Below are 14,897 nucleotides of genomic sequence, written 5' to 3' on the forward strand. Positions count from 1 at the left end.
CTTCCCTCCCTGCCACCTCCCCCGGGGTCCCCGGCCCCCCACTTCTCCGTGGCATGTGGGTGCAGCAGCTTGGGCACTGCGGCAGGGCTCTGGGGGGGCAGTGGATCATGGCAATCAGGCCCCCCCTCTCCTGAATGCTTTGCAGCGGCTAAGGACATCGCTGCATCTCAGCAAGCCAGGCTCTCTCCTGGCACGGCCTACTTCGTTAGGCACAACCCACAGGCATCTTACCCTCCCTGACCCAGGAGCTTCCCCGGGAGCTGGGCAGAGGGATCCAGGCTTCGCTGGAAGTGTCCAGCCTGCCACAGCCCCCCTCCAACAACCCCACGTCAGGCAGGCACTAAGGGCTCAAGAGTCAAGTGCATCCCTCTCCATCTCGTCCCCTTCACCTCCCGTTACACGGCCACGCGATGACTGTCCCACAAGACCCCTCGGCACACGGGGCTCATGGGACGAAGGACTCACTCTGTCTGTCTCACGTCCTCCTGCAAAGCATGACACCTCAAGCCCATGGCACGGAGCACCGGCTTCCTCTGCCCTTCTCAGGGGCACTGCTGGCATGACCCAGCTGCTCCCTCTGTGCTCAGGGCACAGATTCAGGGGGCGAGATCTGTTACCAAACCAGCTGCAGGGCTGGGAGAGCCACGGCGGGGAGCGGAGGCCATGGCTGCAATTCTGCACCCGTCTGCCCTGAACGCAGAAGGGTGCAAGAGGCTCTGGGGGTTGGGAGGGAGGTATTTTTGGCAGCCAGGAAAAGCCACCGCTTTCCACGCAAAGTGCGGGCAGCCTTTCGGCCGATATCCCTCTGAAATCAACTGGCCCGGAACCCTGCAGCACTTCTGCTTCTTGGCACTGGGACGGGTTATTAGTCGCAACGGGGATGAAGCAGAAGACGTGCCCTGCGGGACAGGCTCATTTCAAGAGATGCAGCCTAGGAAGGTATTTTAATAATGCCCAGATTGCCCGGGTTTAAAGGCAGATCAGATGTCCTGAGGGTCTGTCCCCACCCCACCGCCAGCACTGGGGGGACTGGGCATTTTAAACAGAAAGCAAAACAGCCCACAGAGGCGGGGGAAAGGGAGAATTTTGGCAGCTCTTCCCCCACCCCAGCCTGGAAGCCGGCCCGCAGAGCCAACAACGGGCCCCTCTGAAAACCAGGCCCCGGCACTCTCCCCCGGCTGGTTACTGTGGCTACAGATTTGCTGATACCCCCCGACCTCCTTTCTCGGCGGAAAATTCTTTGGAAGCCTCTTTAAATTCGATCGACTTAAAGAGCAAAACAAAACCCCGGGGCCAAGCGACAGCGGCGGGCCAGGGCGAGAGCCGCGGTCGCTGGGACACGCGGGGCTTTTGCCAAGCCCAGCTCTGCGCAAGCCGGGAGCCGGGCTGCAAAATTTTAAACAAAAAGGAGGCGGCAGGCACTGGGGAGGGGAGTGAAACAATAAATAAATCCATAATTAAAAAATAAATAAAATCAAATCAGGAGACTGGTTTGACAATGGCCCCAGCTGGACGGGCCCAGTCATGTGGCCCTGGCTTCCCCTCCAAACCCGGGAAATGGAGGTTCTCGCTCATCATGTGACTCCGGGAGCTGGGGATTTAACTTTGGCAATGCATCGGTGCCAGGAGAGGCTGTTACTCACACATCTTTCCAACCCCGTTCTCACTGCAGAGGCCTCCAGTTTGCCCCCCATGAACCTGAGCCCCTCACATACCCCCTGGGGCATTCCCGGGGAAACGGGTACCGGCAGATGGAAGGACCAGGACCGAGGTGGCCCTGCCCCAGGCCCCAACATTCAAGCCATCCAGTTTTAGACCCACGCAGAATGTCTATAACCCCAGCCGGGAAGTGACAGGGAGCCCGGGGTGGGGGGGCGGTGCTGGCAGGCAGAGGGTGTCCAGGATTAGCCACTCTCCCAAACCGGCCTGTGGATAAGCCAAGTGACACAAAAACCCGGGAGCAGCTTGTTCCCGGGCACTGCAAAGCCCCTGGCAGCCCCGGCCCTGAACAAACGGGCGCATTGTGGAAGGAGCACGTGCCAGCGGGAGCCCGGCTGAGCCGCCTTGCGGCACCCAGGGGCTTAGGGATTAGCCCCACGTGCAGGCGCAAGAGCGGGGCTCAACCGGGCACGGACAGGAGCGGGGTGGCAGGGAAGGCACAGGGGGTCCTGGGGCTGGAGGGGGAGTGCTTGCTCCCCCTCCGGCACCGGCAGAAAGCAATGCGGAGCCGGCCACCGCATGGGGCAACGCCATGCAGCTCTCCACCCATACGGCCGCGGGGCCTGTTTTGTGGGCACCCCTCGGTCAGAGCCAGCTCCGAGTGACACAGGAGACTGGGCACGACGGACCCAGGGTTGGCCCAGGCCATGGCAGCTCTAACGTCAGGTCTCAGCTCCCTGCGGTCCCCAGGTCTCTGCAGGCAGTGGCTCCCGCTCCCAGCCGACTGCCACCGCGCCGAGCCCCCACCACGTGGCTGGGGCTTGGGAGAAATCAGGCTGGGGTCTTGACTGGGCAGCTGGTGGGACTTAGGGGCCTGACAGGATAGGAAGCAGGTACCTAAATCCCCTAGGCTACTCTGGAAATATCCACCCCCAGGGCGGGGAAAAGGCGAGATGCTTGGTCAGCCCCAATTGAAGGGGCTTATCTGGCCTCCGTGCACCCTGGAGTCTGCGCTATGCTCACCACCCCCCACCCGTCCCCCCACGCAAGAACCAAGAGGCTCAGTCTCCCAAGGCCCCTTCCCAAGGACATGCCCAAGGCCAAGCAAGCAGCCAGTGGCAGAGCACTGCAGGGAAGCTAGTCCCCACACGCCAAAGCAACCCCGAGGGGTCCAGCCCCTGTGCCCTGTCTCACTTCCAGGCTAGCGGGGCCAAGCAGTGGGGCCTGGTCCCCACCTGGCCCCGGGCCGGCCCGCGGGGACGCAGCCGCACACGCGCTGCGGGAAGGCGGCTCCCGCCCTCCTTTCTGTCCTTGAGCTCAAGCAGACATTCGACTCCTGCCAGGCTGGGCCCTGATTAGAAACAGAACTGGAACTTGCACATACACGAGAGAGGAGGAAAGGGGGAGGGAAAGAAATAGCTTCTCCTGCCTGGGATCCAGGCTGCCAAGGAGAAAGAAAAAAAGAAAAAAAAAAAAATCAGTGCTCCTGAGTCCGTTTCTGGAGCAGCAACCCCCCCCTCCCATCACCTTCTCCCCCCCATGACCCCCCTCTGGAGCTTTGTGGGCCCCTTCTATTCAATCTGGACCCCCCATCTTTCAGCATCATGTGGCAGTTGTTATGAACAGCCCCAGGGGCAAGATTTGGGCAGAACCTGCCCCACCCCCTCTCCCTCCACCAGTTCTTGGGGAGCTGAGAGCTGCCCTGAGAAATCTGGGCAAGACTGGCCAGACCGCGAAAGGGGCTGGAGATGGGGCTGGTGGTGACCTCCAGTCCGAGAGAAGCCTGAACAATGCCAATGTCCCCCTGCGCGCTGCCCTCAGCCAGGTGCCAGGGCATTGGAAGAGATGGGCAGCGCCAGCGTGAGCCAAGGGCATCTGCCCCCAGACAGCTGACAGCAGAGGTGGAGGAAGAACCCAGGCATCCAGCCGAAAAGGGACCCACTGCCCTGAGAGCCTGAGTTCTCCATCAGCCCCTGGGAGGAGCAGGTTGCAGGGCTCAAGCCGTGCACGGGGCACAGACAGGGACAGCCCCAGCCCCAGTGAGGGCTTCCACACAGCAGCCGAGGGCACAGCCTGGCATTACAGTCGTGCTGCCCTGGCAGGGCTGTGTCCATATCCACCTGTCCATCCCAGAGCTCCTCAGCTCATCCCAGGACAGACGGGGAAGGAAGATGTTCCAGGAACAGCGGCAGGGACCAAGCTGGGGGGCTGCAGCCAGGAGGGAACCCACCCGAGCAATTCTCTGCCTCCAGCACCCTGGGCTCTAGTGCCCAGCTGGACCCAGAGGACAGCAAGGTTCATCTCCTTGCTGGAGAGTCGGACCTAGACATCTCCTCATTCCAGACATACCAGGGGCAGCTGGAGGTCGGGAGCCCTCAGCCCTTCGGCACTGGGATTTCCCATCCAAGCTAATGCAAACCACATTAGCAGCTGGCACTGGGGTAGGCTGGCTCCTGCCCCGAGGGTAAATGCCACCAAAAGGACCCGCTAATTGAGTTTCCAGATCCATGGGGAGGCGGGAGATGCTCCCTCCAACAGGGCTGTCTGCTTCTCTAATGCCCTCCGCGCCGGGTGTGGGTTACGGGCGAGAGTCTGGCAGCCGCTAGAAGCCTCCCATGCCGGTGCAGAAAACCAGGGCGTCAGCGGCTCGGGGACCAGAGCAGCCCTGTGGTTCACAACACACCTCCCAGGGCTGCTCGTCTCACCTATGGGTGCTCGGTGCTGCATCACATGGGGCGTCAAACCAGGACCTGGCTCCCCACGGCCAACCCAGTGCTGTCCCCTCTACCAGGGGACGTGGGGCAACTGAGAGCACAGAGCCCTGAGCCAGGGCCCATGGGGAGCCCAGACAAGCTCCCCCCCGTGCCTCAGTTTTCCCACCCCCAAGCAGGGATAACAGGAAGAGCGCCAGGTAAGAGCTGGGGACCTTCTCTGTGCAGCTGAGGGGCTGAGGATGTGGCCAGGGGGCTTCACCACCAAGCAGGCACAGCAAATCATGGGCAGCAAGTCAAGGCCATACGTCCCAGCTGGCTTGGGTGGGGGGACTGGCCCAGCTGCGAGGGGGCAGGGAGAGAGTTGGGCCAGGCCAGGCACTGGAGCTGGAGCTGCAAGCCCCAAATACACCCCCCCAGGTTGGCAGCGGAGGGTCTGCTGGGCAACTGGGTCCACGTGGACCAAGCCTGAACCCAGGGGGCCACATGGGGGAAGCTGAGCGTCCAGCTAGTGCTGTGTAACACTGAGGCTGCTGGCCTCTGCCACTGCTTTGGGGGATTCACCTTGGTCATGTCCCTTCACTCCCATCACACCCCTTTACTTCCAGCCTCTGGTCCCCCCCGGCTGGGGGAGTGAAGTGGGGTGGGGCCCCCCTTCCTCTCCTGGACTATCTCACAGATGTTAACGAGCCTGACAAGCCAGCAGGGTGGGGCACAGCTGCTGGCAGGGAGCCTCCCCACCCCTTGCCGCCCTGTCGCTCTGATTAGACAGTCATCTCCGCTCCTGTTCTGACTCGACCAGGGCTTTGCTGACGGATTCCCTTCGCCCGTAATTAAAAGGCGCGGGGAAAGGCAAGAGCTGGGTGTGGCTCATAACCCTTCCCCAAAGCCTCATCGGGATGGGAGTGTGGAAGGATTACCCCCCCACTCACTGCCCAGAGGCGCCAGCATGCAGCTCTGACCCTGGCCAGGCTGGAAAGCGAGGCCCTGCCTCGGCTAACGGTGCTCCAGCCCTGTCCAAGGGGCTTCCATAGCCTAGTCACCATGGCATCCGCACCTTGTTAGTGCAGGCAGCACAGCTACCCCCTTAGCAAGGCACAGGGAGGTGCCCAAGGGCACCCAGGGCAGCGGTGGCAGAGCCAGGGGAAGCAGGCTCAGGCTCCCCTGGATGACCTTCAAGTCGCTTGATGAGCTGAGCTGAAAGGGCAGAGGCTTGATGAGGGACCATGAAAGGGCAGAGGCTTGACTGGCCCTGCCCAACTCCAGCCCTCGCCAGGCTGCAGGCCAGAACCAATCCACGCGTGTCTCGATGCAGGCCATGCTTCAGCAGGGACGTGACTGAGCTCCCCCACAGGCATCCCCAGGGCCAGGGCTCAGTCCACGATCCTGCCTCTTGAGATGGCAAAAGGGGCGCTCAGCCTCTCATCTCCCTGCTCCCAGCCCCCTGCCTGGGGCCTTGAGCTGAGATGCCAGCTCCCTGCCCGCGTGCCAGGGCGAAGACCCGTTCCACCCTGGTATTCCCAAAGGAAAGAGGGACCCGAGTCCCTCGATCAGTGCCAGAGCCAGAACAACCTCAGTCTCCTGGATCTCAGACCAGTGCCTCCACCAACCCCTATCCCTGCGATCACCGGGCCTAAAGGCTCACTCCAGTTCTGCACTGGTGCAGAGTGAAACAGCAATCGGCTCGAAACCAGAGTCCACAGAAAGGAGGTTGAATTCAGCAGCTCTGCTCTGCACCCTGCAGCCCCCCCACACACACGCGTGCTCACGCTCCAGACTCCCTGCTGCCTCTATCCTCCCTCCCAAACGCGGGCCCCATGAGCCCAAATGGGAGGCGCAGCTGCAGCCGGACTCATTACAGTCGTGGAGACGCGGGTGGGAGGTGGCCGCCAGCTGCTCCCCAGGTGCCTGAATCCCAGCGGCCTGCTAAGGACCCCCAAGGGGATTAGATGCCCTGAAGGCCAGGCTACAAAGGAGCCTAGTGCCTGAATCCCCTGGGAATTGGCTGGTCAAGCAGACAGACAGGAGGACACACCATGTATCACATCGACCGTGACGACTGGACCCCTGCCCACCCCAGGATGGGGGTGGAGATCCAAGCAGACCCCTTGTAGCCCTTCAGGGACAACTGGGGTTGGCACGAGGAGAGACACGACCCCTCCAGGCCGCGGCATCGGCACTTACGGTGCAGGCTGAGGGAGATGTTGATGGATCGCTCCTCCACAAAGCCCTTGAGGTTGGGGATCTTGGCGCACTTGAGGACAGTCTGGGCAGCTGCATCGCCCATGTGCACCCAGCACACCGTATCCTCCACGTAGTTGAAGTCCATGGCCGTGGTGTGTTTGGCACTGGTGGGCGTAATGTTGGGCACCGGCGTCCCGCTCAGGAAGGTGGCCAGGACGTTCTGGGAGTTGGCGATGAGCAGCACCGGGGGTCGGTCCACAGGCTCTGGGGGGGGGGCCACATCCAGTCAGCCCACAAGGCCTCCAGCCTAACCCTCGTCATGCCAATGCTCACCCTGTCCCCAGGTCAGAGGGCAGCAATGCCACGGGGCTGGAGACTGAGCTGTGGGGAGATGTGAGGGGACCCGCGGGGCTTTGCCAGCAATGCTGGGCACCCACAGAGGGAGTGAGGGACCCCCCCCCCCTCCAAGGGAGTTGGTTTCATGCAGCAAAGAAAGGGGGTCGACAGGGGCAGTAGTTCCCCTCACATGCATGCACAGAGATCACGTGCAAGGGAGACTGGGGCCTCCTCACACATGCCCGGGTCATGAGAGCCCCCTACCATTCTTGGCCTTGCAGGACCGGTTGTCAGGCTGTAGCAGGTAGCCCTCCACACAGCTGCACGTGTAGGCACCCTCCGTGTTGGTGCATGTCTGGCTGCAGGTCCCATACACCATGCACTCGTCAAAGTCTGTAGGGCAGAGAGGGGTGGCTCGGATGGGCATTGCCAGCTTCCACCCCCTGCCCCTCCCAGCACGCATCCAGCCCTGCTGGACCCAGCTCCTAATGTCTACCCCGCTCCCTGCTCCCATGGGCTGCTTCCTACAGCCACTGGCGGAGGCACCCTGCCAGGCAACCGCTCCCTGGGCCACCAAAGGGCAATGCTTGGTATGAGACCATGGCCCCAGAGAGCCCCTGCCACCCCCGGCGCTGGCACCCACCTTTGCAGCTCTTCCTGTCCTCAGCGAGCTGGAAGGAGCCATTGCAGTAGCAGATGGGCCCGCTGAGCGTGGGCACGCAGTGGTGCTGGCAGCCCTGGGCTGTGCAATTGGGCAGCAGCTCTGCGGGGGGAAGCCGGGGTCACACCCATGGGCACCACCAAGGGGCCCCCCCAGTCGCTCCCCCTGGATTCCAGCTGCAGCCTGAGGTGAGTGGGGGGCAAACGGACTGGCCTGGGGGACCCTGATACGACACCTCTGCCCTCCCATCGCTCCTGTGACCCGCCCCCTGCCCCCCCAGCAGGGACTGAACTTGGCTGCCTATCTCCTCCTCTCTAGGCCAGCCCTCCACCCCTTCCAAACCCACTCAGCCACGGGCCCAGCCCAGCTTGAACTTGGGACTGTGGGGGCCATTTGCACAGAGCCAGCAATTTGCAAAGGGAGAAGCAAGGAAGCTGTGTGGAGGGCCAGGCACCCCAGAGCCCTGCACGCCCCAGTGGCAACAGGCTGGGCCCGCTGGACCACGGCGGTGGCCTCATGGAGACACCCCAAGCGGAAGGGAGCATCTCCAACAGCCCAATTAGCACACAAAGGGCCTGGCTGTGGCCGGGACAGGCTTTGTGTACTGCATAAGCACCCGGCAGCCCACAAAGGGCTCTTTGTTGGCAGCTGGGGGCACCCCTGGGCTCCCAGGAACCCACCCCAGAGCAGCGTGACCATGGGGAGAACCCCCCCAGCAGCTCCCGGCCCCCACCCTGGCCCTGGATCTGGCCCCGGCTCAGCTTCTCCTCTGTGCTAGGGCTCCAGAGGGTCGGGGACTCTGGATACAGAGGCTTCTTGGTCCCCAGCAGCTGCTCAGTGAGTCCTTTCTACTCTCAGTGCCTCAGTTTCCCTCCCAGCTTTGTGGGCATGGATGCATCGCTCCAAAGAGCACGGACCATCCCCATCTGGCACAGCGTGCCCCGATGCGAGTTACGCCCCCAACCCTGCGGGCAGCTCCAGCCACCCCTGCCCTCCCATCAGACAGGCTGGAGCAACGCCAGCGCCGGCAGGTCGCGGCATGCCCTGCTCTGCTCATGGGACCCGGGCAGCAGGGCTGGGCTGCGGGCGGATCGGAAAGGAGCACGCCAGCCGTGCGGCTGTGCCAGGAGGCATTTCTTGGAGGGAGCAGGTGAGTGAGCAGAGGCAGCAATGCCCAGGCTCTGTGCCAATGCCTTCACCCAAAGGGAGACCCGCCCCAGGGGAGCAAGGCCCAGGCGGGTCATGCAGAGGGGAAACCAAGGCACAGAGCATCCATGTGACCAAGGTTACCCTGCATAGCAGCAGTGGGGTCTCCCCTGCCTCTTCGTGGCATCTCGGCCTCTCTATCACTGGGAGAAGAAGGCCGGGCTTTTGGCCCAGTGGGGCAGCAAGGCAGGCAGAGACGAAGGGACAGGGACAGGGACATGCAGGGGTGCAGGTGTCAGAGCTGGGAGCCATGCCTTGCTCTCCTACGAACACATCACTCCTGCCTTGTGCCTCAGTTTCCCCACACCCTGTCTGGGTCTGGGCTGTCTGGGTGGTTTCCACCCAGTTTCTCCCTCTTCCCACAGCTCCCCCCCACCCAGCTGCTGTATGACGTTTCCTTCCCTGCCCCCCACCCCACAGCTCTAGATGGCGCCAGGCCGGTGAGCACTGTCTGCATCAGCTGCGGGAGGGGTTCCCAGCAGGGGCTCAAACTTGCAGCTTGCCCAGACTGGCCTTGGCCGGCCCATCCCTGCCTAAACCCTGCAGGCAAAACTCTTGGAAGGACTCAGCCCCAGAGCTGGCCGGGCCCCCAGATCCTCATCCCCACCGCCTGCCTCACCACTGAGGTGCATCAACCTAGTTGGCCTCAGCTCGGACCCTTGGCAGAGCTCCTGCCCCTGCGCTGAGCACAGACCCAGACACCCAGCATCGCAAAGGGCTCTGCCCAGCCCTGGGGACCCCCAGGACACCCCCAAGGAGCTGGCATTGACCTCGCCTAGGATTCAGGCTCCCTGAGCCCGGGCAAGAGGGCCTTGCACGGGGCTGCACTAGTGCCAGGCACTGGAGACCTGTCCTGAAGGGAGTCACCAGGGAACCACTCCCACCCCCCACCCCATCCACTGTTGTCAGCGCCCCTGTACCACGGCAGTGCGGCCCCTCGTCCGAGCCATCAAAGCAGTCGTGGGCGCTGTTGCACAGCTTGCTCATGGGAATGCAGAGCTCTGTGCCCAGGCAGTTGTGCTCGTTCGGCTGGCACCGCGACACCTTGCTCTGGGGACCTGCAAGACATCACCAGGAGCAGGGCTGAGCAAGAAGCCAGTCCCCGGAGCCCCAGGCTGGGGGCATCTGCCTCCTAGCCAGGGCATCGCTACCCCCACAGCAGGCTCTGGCATGGAGCACACAGGCCAGATAAGGACCATGGAGGGTCAGGGGCTGCACCAAGCAGTTCCCGCTGTCTCTGGGCCTCTGGGTGCACGCGCAGATCCCAAGGTTAGAGCGAGGCACCTGTGCATGCAGACATCCTTGGGATCAGGGGAACAACCCGAGCCAGGTGGAAGAGGGGGAATTCACTTCCATCCCCAAATCAAACACTGCCCCACCCCCCACCGCCAAGGCAGTTTCCCCTCTCCTCCAGCTTCCCCAGGAAGGACAGGACCCGCTGATGCAAGGGAACAACTTCTATTCAAAGTTCCCCGCTCAGGGCTGCAGCCACCTCTGGGTTGGAACAGCTTGGAGGGCATGGGGGGCAGAGCAGCCAGGGCCCACTAGATGGGCCCAGTGGCATTGCCCGCTGACCACATGGGACACACCAGGTTCACACCACATCCAGCACTAATTCTTCTCTCAGGGGCTTAGGTCAGTGCTCCCCCAGGGAGAGCACTAGGCTGGAGGCTGCCATAGCTCCAGGAGCCTTCTGGTTTCTGCCTTGTGGAGAGGAGGACTTCTGCCCAGCCTCAGCTGGCTGTGCTTGCGAGCTCTGACAAGACCAAGGCCGGGCAGGGCAGGCTGCCCAGCTGCAATCCCCCAGGCCAGGGGATGGGCAGAATGGGCCCCAGGGCAGGCCTGGGAATTGCAAACAGGCAGGGCAGAGAGCATGGCTGCTGCAGCAGAAGGGGCTCAACAGCCTGCACGTGCCCCTTTTGCTCACTCCGGGGCTCCTTCCTGTACCTGCCTGTGGACCAGGGGCATGATCAAAGACCCCAGGGGACTCACCCAGAGCCACTCAGGGCACCTGTGTCAGAGTCAGGACCCCCTGGGGTCCCCCACCCTGATCACTGCCAGCAGGCACCCAGGAAGAGAAAGGGCCAGGGGCAGAGCCTGGCAGGGGGGAGACTAGCACTAAGCAAGGTGTGGGGGGGCACGCATACACACCCACGTGCACATGCGGACATGAACGCTGATGCTGGCACGCACACATATGTACCTGCACACATGACACCACCACCCCCCACCCCACCCCACCCTGCCCACAGGGCTGCTCCCTGCCCTGGCACGTTTCCCAGCCGATTTCCTCCAGAGCTGCCTGCGCCCATTTCCCCGCCTGCCGCTCCCAGCACTGAGGACCTTCTCGGCAAGCTGCTGCCTGCAGCTAAAACCCTGGAGGTGCAGGGAGAGGCTGAACAAGGGCTGGGGCAAAGCCTCTGTGGCGGGCGGGATTGGCAAGGCTGGATGCCCACGGTCCCAGCTGCTTCCAGGGGCCGGCCTTCAACCCCTCCGGCCAGGCTTTGGCTGGAGCGGGGGAGGGGGCACAGGACGCCTGGGTTCGGCTCGAAACTCAGCCCAGACTAGCTGCTTGGCCCCCCCCACAAAAGGCCACTACCAATGTGGCGGTTCTTGCCAGATAAAGATTTGGCCGTGAGCCGGGAGGGGCGGGGGAGAGGGAAGAGACCCCCCACACAGGCTAAGATGCTCAGGAAGGGGAAGGGGCAGAGCTCAGCTGCCTCAAATTTGGGGAGCCCAATTGAAGAGGCCTGAAAACCAGCCCCCTGCACCGGCAGCTCCCACCCGCCCTCCATCAAACCTTGGCAGCTTTTCCTTTGCACATTTAAAAGAAAAATCAAATCCTGACATTTCAAGCAAGCACGACCCCCTCCCCCTCCCGGCCCCCAGCGCACGTGGGCAGAGACAAAAGCATCTCCCCGGCAGGGCTGTCATCACACAGGCGGCGGCAGGGCTCCCAGCCCCCACGGCCTGCACCAGTGCGACCAGGGCTGGGGAGGACCGACCTGGTGGCAGCACCGTGGAACGGCCGAGACACGCAACATAGGAGGGGGCAGGCGAGCGTAACAGAGCCTTGTTGAGCCGGCAATACAGCTTGGTGGTGGCATGCGTGTAACAGAGGTTGGATGCGTGTGTGCGTGTAATAGAGGGGGTGTATGTGCTTGTGTGTGCATAAACAGGATGGAGGGCGCATAATAGAAATTGGATGTGTGTGTGCATAATAAAGGGCTGTGCACATGCGTGTGTAACTGGCTGTGTCTGTGTCTGTGTGTGTGTGTGTGTGTGTGTGTAGTAGAGAGGAGATGTGTGTAATAGAGGCTGGAGGCTGTAATAAATCTTGGACTGTAATAGAGCTTGGGGGGTGTGGGGGAGTGTATGTGTAATACAGCTTGCGCAGATGTGTGTGTGTGTGTGTGTGTGTGTGTGTGTGTGTGTGTGTGTGTGTGTGTGTGTGTGTGAGAGAGAGAGAGAGAGAGAGAGAGAGAGAGAGAGATGCAGCTCAGGGGGTGTATGTGTATAATGAAGCTGGGGAGAAAGTTTGGGGGTGTATGTGTAATACAGCTTGAGCAGGTATGTGTGTATGTGTGCACACGTACATGCACATGTGCAATACAGCTTGGAGGGGTTGTGTGTGTGATACAGCTCGGGGGGGGAAGCGTGTGTGTAATAAAGCTGAGGGCTGTAATAGAGCTTGGAGGTGTATATGTAATAGAGCTTGAGCGGGGTATGTGGGCGTGTGCCTGTAATTCTGTAATACAGCTTGAGCAGATGGATGGGTGTATGTGTAATAGAGCCTGGGGAGGAGTGTGTGTGCGCGCGTGCATGCGTGTATGTAATACAGCTTGGGTGGGGACGGATGTGGATGCATGCGTGTAACATAGCTTGGGTGAGGGTGTGTGCGTGTAAGTAGCACAGCTTGGGCAGAGATGGGTGTGGGTGTGTATAACACAGCCTGGGTGGGGGTGTGATACAGCTTGCAGTGCGCACATGTGTGTGTGCACAGCACACACCCGCTCCATCTGCTCCCTACCATCAGTAGACCCCAAGCAGCTTTGCAGGTGGGGAAACTGAGGCCAAGAAGACAGCAGCCCAGCCCCACACAGCATCACAGACATCCCGGGCGCCCAGTGTGGCAGCCCCATGCCTCCCCACCCCCCAACCAGTGTGGCAGTCCCACACCCTCACCCTGCCACCGTGGCATCAGCTCGCCCAGCATGAGGCACCGTGGTCCAAAGGCCTCCAGTGGAGCCACCATTAGCGCTGGGGGAGGACAGGGTGACCTGACAGCATTTGACACTCAAAAACCAGAGCCAAAGGGATTTGGGCAGCACACATGCACACACATACGCACACTGGTAAGTCTGTTGTAAGGAGCTCGCACACACAGACATGGCTGTTATGAAGAGCTCACGCACATACATGTGCAAGTAAAGCTGTTGTAGGGAGCTCCCGTGCACACATAAGCAGGCACACACGGATAAGGCTGCTGTGAGGAGTTCACACGCACACCCACATGTGCTCATGCACATATGTACATGCACACACAGAGAAGGCTGGTGTGAGGATCTGATGCACATACATACATGGGTAAAGCTGTTGTCAGGAGCTCACACGTGTGCGCACATGTGCACACATGGATATGGCTGCTGTGAGGAGCTCTCTCACATACACACATGGCTGTTGTGAGGAGCTCTCACACATACATACACAGATAAAGCTGTTGTGGGGGGGCCCATGTGCACACATAAATAAAGCTGCTGTGAGCTCACACACACACACGGCTGTTGTGAGGAGCCCAGCCTGCATCCTCTACCACATCCAGCATGGGCAGGAATGACCGGCCCCGTGGGCATCTGTCTGGGGGCAGGGGGCACAAGCCACGCAGGACGCCTACTCCCACAACGCCACAAGTGCTTTCCAATCCCCTCAGTCACATCCCCGCGCCAGGGCCGGGCACAGACCCCAGGAGCCCAAACCCACTCCAGCCACCGGGGCACGGATCAGGCCAACTTCCCCAGGTGTCTACACACGTTCCCCACAAGCCCACAGCTCTGGGCACGTGTGTGCCACACAAGCGCACACGCAGACCAAGTTCTCCACCCTCCTGAACAGGTGGGTTCTGTTTGCTGTGGCTCCTTTCCTGTTTCTCCATCCCACACACGTGCATGCACACACTCACACACAAGCCTGCACCTGCTTGCACATGCACACCCACACATGCCTTCACGCATGCCCATGCATCACACATGCCCACACAGGCCCATGCTGACACACGTGCATGTATACACTCTGGGCAAAGCCCCGCAGAGACCCCCAGAGCCCGCACACATGCCTTCACCTGTGCACACATGCTTACACACACGCCCTGTCTCCTCCCTCGCTCAGCCTCTTCACTTTCTGCCCAAGCCCCCCCTCCCCCCCCTGGGTTCCTGAGCTGTTCCCAGAGCCCCCTGCCCCTTTCCAGCTACAAGGACACGGCCCCGGCCTGCATCCAGCCTCCCTGCAGAGACGATGAGCTCCAAGGGGGCTCCTCCTGGAAGGACCTCCAGGGCCGTGTGCCCTTTCCAAGCTGCCTCTGCTTCGAGGGTTTCGCCAAACTCAAATCCCCATGGGTGGGGGAGACACAATGGCCATGTCTAACCTCAGACCCCAAACCCTGGAGTTCAGAGACCTCCCAGCTCCTCTCCAAGCTGCAGGGGACCAGGGCTGCCCATGCAACAAGGAGGCCCCCTCCCCAGCTGCCTCCAGAGAGGTGCATGCAACACCCCAGTTCCTCCATCCCGCAGTTATTCCTGCACCCCCCATGCCAGCTTTGTCCCATCGTACATGTGCAACAGGGAAGTGCTGGCCACCGCACTGGGGAAGCCAAAACCCCCGTGTTGCTTCCTTTTTTTCTCCTCCCGACGTAAGCGGCTTTTGCAGAAACCTCAGCTTCCTCCTCCTGCCATCCCAGGGCAAATACAGACCATGGGGAGTGATGCTGTATTTTCTCAGGAGCACAGGGGCTCCCGGGAGCCAGGCTAGCTTTAGAGTGCAGCAGGTTCAAGAAGCGCTGGGTTAAACAGGAGAGAAGTAGTTACAAATGGACGGCTTATATGTGCACCGCAGCTGCCGCGACAAGGTGCATGCCCCAACCTTCT

At 61.5% G+C, this 14,897-nt stretch overlaps 1 protein-coding gene across 1 annotated transcript in view; it reads right to left on the bottom strand.

Annotated features, from left to right (window-relative positions):
* The window catches only part of LRP1 (LDL receptor related protein 1), a gene marked incomplete at its 5' end in the record, with an annotated part of 92,779 nt that overhangs the window by 65,058 nt on the left and 12,824 nt on the right, over positions 1-14,897 (bottom strand). The window contains 4 exon segments of the mRNA XM_014526103.2: positions 6,555-6,818; positions 7,155-7,283; positions 7,534-7,653; positions 9,678-9,815. Of these exon segments, the coding sequence (XP_014381589.1) occupies positions 6,555-6,818; positions 7,155-7,283; positions 7,534-7,653; positions 9,678-9,815 (651 nt within the window).

Source organism: Alligator sinensis, unplaced genomic scaffold (genome assembly GCF_000455745.1).
Source record: "Alligator sinensis unplaced genomic scaffold, ASM45574v1 scaffold265_1, whole genome shotgun sequence".
Lineage (NCBI taxonomy): Eukaryota > Metazoa > Chordata > Crocodylia > Alligatoridae > Alligator > Alligator sinensis.